Source organism: Lampris incognitus, chromosome 20, assembly GCF_029633865.1.
Source record: "Lampris incognitus isolate fLamInc1 chromosome 20, fLamInc1.hap2, whole genome shotgun sequence".
NCBI classification, from domain to species: domain Eukaryota; kingdom Metazoa; phylum Chordata; class Actinopteri; order Lampriformes; family Lampridae; genus Lampris; species Lampris incognitus.
This window is the reverse complement of record NC_079230.1, coordinates 16,862,800-16,873,379: the sequence shown is the minus strand read 5'-3', so window position 1 is coordinate 16,873,379 and position 10,580 is coordinate 16,862,800. Positions and strand designations below refer to the sequence as shown.

The 10,580-nt window shown below is 43.6% G+C and overlaps 1 protein-coding gene across 5 annotated transcripts in view; it reads left to right on the top strand.

The window, feature by feature from the left end:
* The window catches only part of fgf11a (fibroblast growth factor 11a), a 102,665-nt gene that overhangs the window by 40,580 nt on the left and 51,505 nt on the right, over positions 1 to 10,580 (top strand). Inside the window, exon 4 of one of the 5 annotated variants that reach the window (XM_056300351.1) lies at positions 4,139 to 4,145. The exons of the other annotated variants lie outside the window; for them this stretch is intronic. Coding sequence (XP_056156326.1) covers positions 4,139 to 4,145 — 7 coding nt within the window. The remainder of the gene's footprint in view (positions 1 to 4,138; positions 4,146 to 10,580) is intronic. 5 annotated transcript variants of the gene reach the window in all.

The following is a 10,580-nucleotide window of genomic DNA, read 5'->3' as shown; positions in this document are numbered from 1 at the left end:
TGACAGTGGCAAGTGCTATGACCTTTTTTTGTGCATGCTCATGCATGCATATATGTGTGTGTGTGTGTGTGTGTGTGAGAGAGAGAGAGATGTATATATTTATGTAAGACACTGACCACATGGATTTCTTATTTTGCTTTCTGGAGTCATAATGAGTTCCAACACTTGCAGCTGCTTACCACACACACACAATATAATGATTTAAGAGAGCCTGCCAGATGAGAACCTGGATACGCGGCTCAGAGACAGGCAGGTTGAAGTCACAAAACGGCTTGCTCTGGTCAAAAGGCAGGCAGGGGTCAGTATGCCAGGACATCAGTTTGATTGGTGACCACAACAGACAAGGAGCAAACAGACGGGAAAACAAGGTTCATACGCAGTTCAGGTTACCGGGGAGTCGGATCAAAACAGGCGACCAGAGAAGACGAGGGCCAGGCAGAAGAAACGGGAGTCCAGAAATCAGGCAGCGGAGTCAAAACGCAGTCAGGTCAGGCTGGGCGATCACAAGGACCTGCTGGAGAGCCAGGCAGCAGAACACACCAGACACTCTGGCAGGGGCCTGGTGAAAAGGGAGTGTATAGGTAGTGTGGGCTGATTGGAGGGAATGAGCTGCAGGTGAGGAGGTGGGCGGGGAAAACAGGAGAGGGGCGTGGCCAAACCGGAATGGGCAACGGCGTCTGAAATGACAGAGAAATAGAGATCTGGCAACAACTGGTGATTGGGTAAAGAAAAGGTTATGGCTGAGGTCATGAACCAGATGGACTGGTAGACCTTGTGACATAATATGAACATTAAGTCAGCCAGAGGGGTAATCACATTTTCTGAGGAATATTATCTGATCGTGCTGCAAATGGTCAATGTCACTTGTCTATTGCTTCCAAGGTTATCTGGCGGCGTATTACTGAGTATGTATTCATCAGCACAGGACATGCATTGGCTTTATTTGTCCCATAACAGCAATGGTAAATTCCTAAAGGCTTGGATTTAAATAGTTCATTATCTACTGCCTTTTTTTGGTTGAGTGTTGTTTGGCTTTTAAATTATTTTGAGCAACCTTGTTTTTTTTTTTTTTAACTAATTTGTAATTTTATGTTGTCCATCTGATATTTCTTACCTCAAGTTTTCTTGCCATTACAATCAAAAAAAATGCCTTCATATGTTTTTATTGCCCTGATAGTGTAACGATCACGAATGAGTAGACTCGCTAGCCGTTGGCTAACGGGTCGGACCCTTTAGTTGACTGGTTAGCGCAGTTGCCCATGGTGCGGGTGACCCAGGTTTTTGTCCCGGCTGCCCCCTGAATTCACGACAATAGCATTTGTAAATTGAACTTGACTATCTGCATCTGAAACTCTCCAGAGACTTCAATTTTCTTTTTACACACAACTGCTTGGGCTTATTATAGGCCACCCCACTTTGGTGTGTGAAGAAAAAAAACAACTTGCGATGCTGATATGAGATCGCTTTTGGCAGTTTGTCGGAGACGACAGTTAACATTTGCAAAATGCAAATGTAAAATGCATTGAGAGGGAGACCCAACATTTTGGATGCTGCTGGGTTATGAAAGTTGCAGGAAGCTAATTTTCCTGTGTTCAAGACAAACCTCTTCACCAACCGACATGGCTGCGCTGATAATTCCACTAAATTGACTTTGAACTGGGGCTTAAGTGTGTCGTCCCCCTGCATTTCCCATGCGGTATTTATTTTCTCCATCCCTGTGCCTGTTGTGAGTTATGAGATAATACGAAATAAGCGGCATCTGGCGTAAATCCATATATAGGAAATATGCTTGTATGTGCCTCTAATGGCACCGAGGGGAATATTGCTATTTATCTCTGTATAGGTCAGCACTTAGCAGAAAGAGGAGCGATGTACCACAGCGTTAAAAAGCGGAATGATTCAGTGTGTCGTTCAGAGTTCAACAGATAGAGAGCGAGAGGGAACGGGGATGAGAGGGAGGGAAAGAACGGGATAAAGATGAAGTCTATGAGCAAAAAGAAAGCCGGTGATAAAGAGAGAGAGCCTGGATGTGTGTGTGGATGGGTGGGTGGAAAGTTTAGTTCCTAGTCATTGACTCTTCAGTGATACAACACAATGACTTTCATGATCGATTTCTTTGCTCCGCTCTCTCTCGCTCTCTCTCTCTTTTATTCTCTCACGTCTGTCCGTCTGCCATCTTTCTGTCCTCTCTGTCACTCCGTCTGTCCATGTTTCTTACCCCCCATCACCTCCACCTCACCCCCCTCCCAGGTGCTGTCGCGCCCCGGGTTGGGGCTTTGTGCTGCTGATCGTTAGTGTAATTAACGTCAGCAGAAAAACGGGGGTCTGGGATATTGGAAACCTCTCTCACCTGCTGCTCTCTCATCCACTCTCTCTCTCTCTCTCTCTCTCTCTCTCTCTCTCTCTCTCTCTCTCTCTCTCTCTCTCTCTCTCACTCTCTCCCCCACTATGATCTTATCTGGATGTTGTTGTTGTTTTCAGTGCTACGCCCCCTTTCCACTTTTTACCTCTTGTTACTGTTTTCCTCTCTGATTCAGGTTAAGTCTGTCTCACCGGGTATCTCTTATTCTCTTTCATTTGTTTTTCTCCCTGGGTCTTTATCGCTCTCTCTCTCTCTCTCTCTCTCTCTCTCTCTCTCTCTCTCTCTCTCTCTCTCTCTCTCTCTCTCTCTCTCTCTCTCTCTCTCTCTCTCTCTCTCTCTCTCTGTGTCTGTCCCTCTCTCAGCCTATTACAAACAAAACAACCCCCGAGGGCGTCTTTCTTCTTCCTCTTCTAACATTTTGTCTCCCTCGCTCCCTCCCTGCTCTTCTCTCTCCATTTATTTTTGATGTGTTTCTTCCTCTCATGCCCTTTTCAATCTTTCCCTTTATTCCTTCTGTTATCTTCCCCTCCTTCGCCCTGCTTCTCACTCATTTTGACAGCTTCCTCTCTCTCTCTCTGTCTCTCTGTCTCTCTCTTTAGCGCACTCTCTTAATCAGTCGGCTGTTCATTTAAGCTAGAAATCATTAACCTTTAAGTGTACAGACTGAAAAAAGAAGGGCTACCTGTCTCTTCTTTAATTAATACTCAGCATCTCCCCCCCTGACCTCTCAGCATCTGTGTGTGTGTGTATGTGTGCGTGCGTGCGTGTGTGTGTGTGTGTGTGTGTGTGTGAGAGAGAGAGAGAGTGACAGAGGGTGTGTGTGGATATATTTTCATGTCACCTAATGTTTCTGCTGTAATGAATGTAAGTCCTTGGTGTAAATTTTCTTTTCTCGTATACCCACTTTACGAAATGCAGTACAAGCCAGTGAATTTGAGGATACTCGTAAAGATAATAGTTAGAAACCACTGGCTGTTGTCAATATTGATTATAATGTCATCATTATTATTACTACTATTATTAGTGGTGGTGGTAGTATTGTTAATTTCATTAAGAAAAATCTGCCACACAGATAAAAACAGTTGTGGCGTTACAGCCCAGACACACTAAAAAAGCGATAGTTGACGTATGTCATTTGATGCCCCTTATTTGATACCTATATTACACACTGTAGGTGGAAGGTTTGCCTCCACATAAAGTTATTTGCGGCAGCGGATGTCCCATACAAAAACAGCTGTATTTTGGTCACCAGCGACTCTGTTGACACTCCAAGTTCAAGATGGATTCGAGTTGGAGCGTCAAGGCCATTTGACACACCAACTTGGATGTGGCTTCAGCCATTTAGAACAATTGGTGTGATTGCAAAAAGCCCACCAGGCACTTCCTATGTGTTACTGCTTTAAAAAGCTGAAATCCAGGATTTTTCTCCATTCACAAATAGTTACTCTATCCATCTGGACCATGAAGCGAGGTTACAAAATACTAACTGGCATCTTTATCATGGTTGGAGACTCTGTCCTTTCACATGATGGCAGTGTGGCGACTCTTCTGTTGGACAGGTAATCTACCAATTCTATAATCAATATTGATGTACAACCGTGTTCCCATATCGTTTGATGTAGTTTGTAATACATTAGGTTGCTTCTGTTAGCTTTGGTCTCTGGATGGTATGGTGGTTAGTACTGTTCCCTCACAGCAAGAAGGTCCTGGGTTCGAACCCCAGGCCATCCCAGTTCCTTTCTGTGTGGAGTTTGCATGTTCTCTCCATGTCTGCAGAGACTGGGTTCTAGGGTTAGATGTTGAGTGGGGTTTTTTTTCCCTCCCTTTTTCTTCCCAATTGTATTCGGCCAATTACCCCACTCTTCCCAGCTGTCCTGGTCGCTGCCCCCCCCCCCCCGATCCAGAGAGGGCTGCAGACCACCACATTTCTCCTCTGATACATGTAGAGTTGCCAGCCGCTTCTTTTCACGTGACAGTGAAGAGTTTCACCAGGGGGACGTAGTACGTGGGAGGATCACGCTATTCCCCCTAGTTCCCCCTCCCCCCTGAACAGGTGCCTGGCTCGACCAGAGGAGGCACTAGTGCAACGAACAGGACAGACTAGCTTGGTCTAGTCAGAAAGGCACGGACTGAGGAAGCCTCTTGGATGAGAGGCGAAACGTCTTCACGGATATATACCAAGTCCAGTTGCACTTGATTCAACTCCTTTGGAGAAGAGGACACATGCCTACATCCGGCTTCCCACCCGCAGACATGGCCAATTGTTTCTGTAGGGATGCCCAACCAAGCCGGGGGTAATGTGGATTCAAACCGGCGATCCTCGTGTTGGTAGGCAACGGAATAGACCGCCAGGCTACCCGGATGCCCGATCTTGAGTTTTAAAAGAGTCAAAAGTCTGTGGTGCTCTCAGGTTGTCAACGGGGGCATTTCCTAGACGGGGAGGTGTGAGAGCAGGAGAAACTTGGTCGCCCACAGTGGGAACATTAGCCACAGGGCCCGCAGTAGCTGGCTGCTACTTGATCAAAGGGCGCAGGTGGAGGTTTCAGAGAGTATGCAGTTCCTTGAGAACAAAATGAAAGGTCAGGAGAAGAATTTGAATTTCATTCCCGTTGGGGATCGGGAGCCAGTACTGTGAGTGGAGGACAGGTGTGATGTGCTGGTGTTTACATGCTCTCATCACAATCCTGGCAGTGCTGTGCTGGACATGCTTTTCCACACTCCTGCCAGAAATGAATGAAGAACGTGTTGCAGCAGTGGGGCCTCGTGGTAATAAAGATATGGAGGAACTGCTCAGCCTCAGGTTGGGCTTTTGAGACATTTTTAAGGGTTTCAAGGGAGACTTCTCATCATTTTGTTTTGGTTGTGTATTTTATTTTTCTTCATTTTCTTCAAAGGACAGATGAGAGTAAAACGAAACACCAAGGTGGATTACTAGAAATTTTTTTTCCTCATTTGCTGACTGCCATGTTTTTAATGAGCAAACACAAGATGAGTTATGTAGGGAAAGCTGGACCTGGCACTGAATGCTGGAAAAGGAGAGCCTCTATTTTGCTGCTGTTTGCTGCAGGAAGTTGCGATTCATCCAAGACTTTATCTTCTCAAGGCAGATTTCCCAATTGGAGAGGACCACAGGAGGGGTTTGGGGCAGTTTTTTTTAAAATGTTTTTTTTATTTAGATTTGGGTCTCATCAGCATAACAATAAGGAGGAAGTGCATGCTGATTGACAACAGGGCCCTTGGGTAACATGTAAAGCGTAAACAAGACGAGGTTGAAGATAACCCTCAGGGAGGCTACGCCATGTGTGACAGACTGCAAATAGGACCCCTAATACCCAAATGAAACATTCTCAGTCTTATCAGAAAGGTATGACTATTGGGCCTACAGACACAATTGGCCGTGTCTGTGGGCGGGAAGCCAGATGTGGGTATGTGTCCTGGTCGCAGCACTAGCGCCTCCTCTGGTCAGTCAGGGCGTGTGTTTGGGGGGGAGGGGGAACTGGGGGTAATAGCGTGATCCCACCACGCACTACGTCCCCCTGGAGAAACTCCTCATTTTCAAGTGAAAAGAAGCGACTGGCGACACCACATGTATCGGAGGAGGCATGTTATAGTCTGCAGCCCTCCCCGGATCAGCAGAGGAGGTGGAGCAGTGACCGGGACGACTCGGAAAATAAGGTAATCGGCCAAGTACAATTGGGGAGAAAAAGAGGGAAATAAACCCCCCCCCCCCAAAAAAAAGAATAGTCCAACACTCAATGACTTACGATATCAAAAGTAACTGAAATCGTACTGTAACTTTCTTTGGTACGTGTGACAGTTGTAATATTTGTAATCGGATTGTTCTGGTCCCACTTTGTGTATCAGTTATGTGGGCAGTTCTCCTCTCTCCTCATCTCTCACCTTTCTACCACTGCTTGTGTTGCTGCATTGATCTCTTTCTCTGAAATGCAAAACCAGACACATTAGAATTAGATTTTCACAAATATCAACAGGATCTTCCCCTACTGAGCAGCTATTGTTCTTCAAAACTTTAGCCAATCCTTCATCTCTCCCGGCAGAGCGAGGAAATCTGTCTGCTGCTCATTGGCTAACTGTCACCCTGACTCGGCCAGTCACGATGTATCTCCGGTGTTTGTGTCAGAGGTGTCAGGCGATGTGCTGTTTAGTGGTCAAATTAACTAGTCATTCCAATGTAATTCACATGATACTTCTTATTAGATCATTTTAATCACTGTGGAAAAAAACAGCCCAAAGAGGAGCCTGGTAAACATGCAGCAGCATGAATGGATGTGCACTTCATCACATTCTTCACTATTGATTTTCCTAGAAGTTAAAGTTGGACTACAGGGAGAGCAAGAAAGAAGGAGAGAGGGCGGGAGAAAGAGAACTAAATGAGAGAAAGGGAGACGTATTCTGTTTTAATGGTGTCCCGCCCCCTTCTCTTTCTCCGGCCTATGAGCGATGAAGCTGCTGGCAGTTTTGAAATGATTGATGGTCCTAGTAAATATTCCCATTACCATATAGGCTCTCCCCTCCTTTATCCTCATTATTCACTGTCAGCTAGAACCACAAAGAGCCTCTGTTGTAATTTTTTGCAATTTAGCTACGCACTTAATGTGAATAGTGAAATATGATAATATTAAAATGTTTTTTTTCTTACGGAAACCAGATTTTTTTTTTTTGTTGATGTCAGCGTGCAGCTATATATAACTTGGCTATATCTATGAATTGAAATCTTAAACATCTTCAAACTATAAAAGCCCCGATTTCAATACAGAGTATGTGATTTCCAATGTGACACCTATCAGAAGGATCTTCCAGTGTATGCAATAAACGTGGGGAGATGAAATATTAGCAGTTGTAAAATCTGTATGTGAGTGGATTAATAGATTTGAGCTGTAATGCTAGCGGTGAAGGCGGCATCGCAGCGCAGTGTTTAGCACGGTCGCCTCACGGCGAGAAGGTCCTGGGTTCGAGCCCCGGGGTTGTCCAACCTTGGGGATCATCCCAGGTTGTCCTCTGTGTGGAGTTTGCATGTTCTCCCCGTGTCTGCGTGGGTTTCCTCCGGGTGCCCCGATTTCCTCCCACAGTCCAAAGACATTGTAGGTCAGGTTAATCGGCCAAACTAAATTGTCCCTAGGTGTGAATGTGTCGGCCCTGTGATGGACTGGCGGCCTGTCCAGGGTGTCTCCCCACCTACCACCCAATGAGTGCTGGGGTAGGCTCCAGCATCCCCGCGACCCTGTGTAGGATAAGCAGTTTGGATAATGGATGGATGGATGCTAGCGGTGAGGGAGTCGATGTTAGAGGTGAGTAATAAGCGTATTAGCTCCGGAGCATTTCTTGGATTGTGTAGCGAGCCAAGGTGTGTTGACTAAGAGCATCCAAGAAGGAATGTGTCATCCTGTCAGTGCAAAAGTAATATTAGCAACTGAATTATTTTTCATCTATTGGCATAGGAAGGAGATGTAAAAACCAGGTCCGTAAAGTAAAGAAAGTAAGAAAATCCTGACCATGTATTCGCTCCAACTATATACTAAACTAGCTGATTTCACCAACTAGTTTCCTCTACCTAGCTAAAGAGTGGTGTTGATCAGAATCAACTGGTTTAGTACAAGGGTGGAGCAAATACATGGCTAGGACTAATACTCTCTGGATCTGGCTTTTACTTTACTTTCTGGATCTATGCTGGCGAAATGATGTACAAAATAAAAGTTAGCAAGAATTCCAAGCCTGCATGCAACTCAAAAAAGCAAAAGTTGAGTGTGTGGAAACTGAATCTAAAAGAAATGCGCACAAATGCTATGATGCTGTTTTTAAAACCAGCAAAACTAACTTTTCCACTCGGCTGAGGTGGGTTGGTAATGCTGCGTTTAAACACTGCCAAAGTATTGACTATTTTATCATGCTGTGTGATATAAAAAATAGCGGAGTTTGTGCAGGTCTCCTCACAGATCGAAAGCAGAGATGTTTAACTCTTCTCCCGGCATGCACAACATACAGCTGTAAATAACTGCTGCACAGCGGCGCTGCATCCAGGGGTAATTACTTGGAAAAATTCAAATGTCTGTTTTCACCTGTCAAAAGGCACAAAGAACGATAAGTCAACTGGTTGATGGAGAGGTTTCTCTTGCAATATGTTTTTTTCATTCCACTTTACAGTTTGAGAAACAGTCACTGCTGTACCAACAGAATACGGATAGACTCCAGTTCTTCTGCTTTATCATAGGACTGCACAATTAATCGTCTGTTAATCACAATTTCAATATTGGCACCCACAATTAATTGACCATGGCCAGGAGTGATTATTCATGCAGAGTTTAGCTTGCTCTGGTGTGAAGAAAGTATTATTTTGATAGTTGTACAGTTGAATGTTTATTTATTTATAGGTTTATAAAATACATTATGAAAGTCAAGTCAAGTAAAGTCAAGTCAAACTCTATCTGTAGAGTACATTTCATACACAGGGCAGCACAATGTGATTTACATAAAGTGATAATACAATCATAATTAAATCATGGAAGTGAACATGCAGAAAATAAATATGGATATCAACAGGTGTTAGTGCGGTTATACAAGAATCAGCGCAGATTATACAAATATCAAAAAATACAAAACATTCACACACGCACACACACACACACACACACACACACACACACACACACACACACACACACACACACACACAAGAACTTAGCCATAGACTACTATGGTGAAAGGTTAAGGTTTTTAACCTTACTTTTGAAAGTGTTCAGTGTGGGGGCCTCTCAGGTCATCAGGCAGGGTGTTCCATCTACTTGAGGTGTTCATAAAAAAAGCAGCCTTTCCTGCTTCAGAGTTAGTACGAGGGATGGTTAAAAGACCACTGCCTGTGGACCTGAGAATTCTTGCTGGTTTGTATTTAATTAACATGTCTTATATATACTATAGTGTTAGAGCTTTGTGTACAATTAACAGAATTTTAAAATTGATTCTTGTTTTGACGGGGAGCCAATGCAGAGATCTAAGAACAGGTGTAATGTGTTCATACTTTTTACCGGTGAGAACGCGTGCTACCACATTTTGAATCAACTGTAGTTGCCACACAACTGATTTTGGGAGGCCAGTGAATAGACCATTACAGTAGTCTAGTCTACTTGTTATAAATGCATGGATTAATTTATCAGTCTGATTTTGATAGAAAGCCCCTTAGTTTTGAAATGTTTTTCAGATGGTAGAAGGCTGATCTTGTGAGATGATTGATATGGCTCTTAAAATTTAGATCACTGTCAATGATTACACCCAGAGTTTTAGCTTCATTCGCTCTCCAGAGACAGAGAACTGAGATAAGCTGCAATTTTCTGTCTCTGAGCCTTTACACTAAAATGAGTATTTCTGTTTCAATTGTAGAAAGTTGTATGACATCCATAGATTAATATCATCAATCCATTGCATTAAGGAATGTGTGGGATCTAGGTCATCAGGAAGTAGGGATATGTACAGTTGTGACTCATCTGCATAATTACGGTAATTTATTTTGTGTTTCTGTATAACATGTGCAAGTGGGAGCATATAGAGATGAAATGGTAATGGCCCAAGAATCGTACCTTGGGTTACCCCATAAATAATATCCACTTTGTCCGAGGCGAAGTCTCCAGTGTACACAAAGAACTGCCTGTTCTGTAGGTAGGTTTTGAACCAGCTTAGAACCAGGCCAGATAAGACAACCTATTTTTCTAATCTCTTTAGTGAAATATCATGGTCAACAGTGTCGGAAGGCGGCACTGAAATCCAGGAGCACAAGAACAGATTGTTTATTAGAGTTGTGTGTTCATATGCAGATTGTTCACAACTTTGATAAGTGCTGTTTCTGTGCTATGGTGAATTCAAAAACCTGATTAATAAATGTCTTGAAGGTCATTTGATTTTAAATAGCTATTAAATTGAGAATAAACTTTTTTCATGTATTTTGCTGAGGAATGGTAAGTAGAAGATGGGCCTATAGTTGGCAATAACTGTTGCATGAAGGTTGCTCTTCTTCAGAAGTGGTTTATTGACAGCTATTTTAAGTGCTGCGTAAAATGTACCTGATTGAAGATAGCAGTTGATAATTTCTAATCCCTCAGAGGCTAAGCAGTTTTAAAAAATGTGGTAGGGAGAGTATCCAAGTAGCATGTGGAGGCCCCGAGCTGCCCAACAATATTGTCTAGTTTTTTTTTAGGTCTAGAAGTTTCAA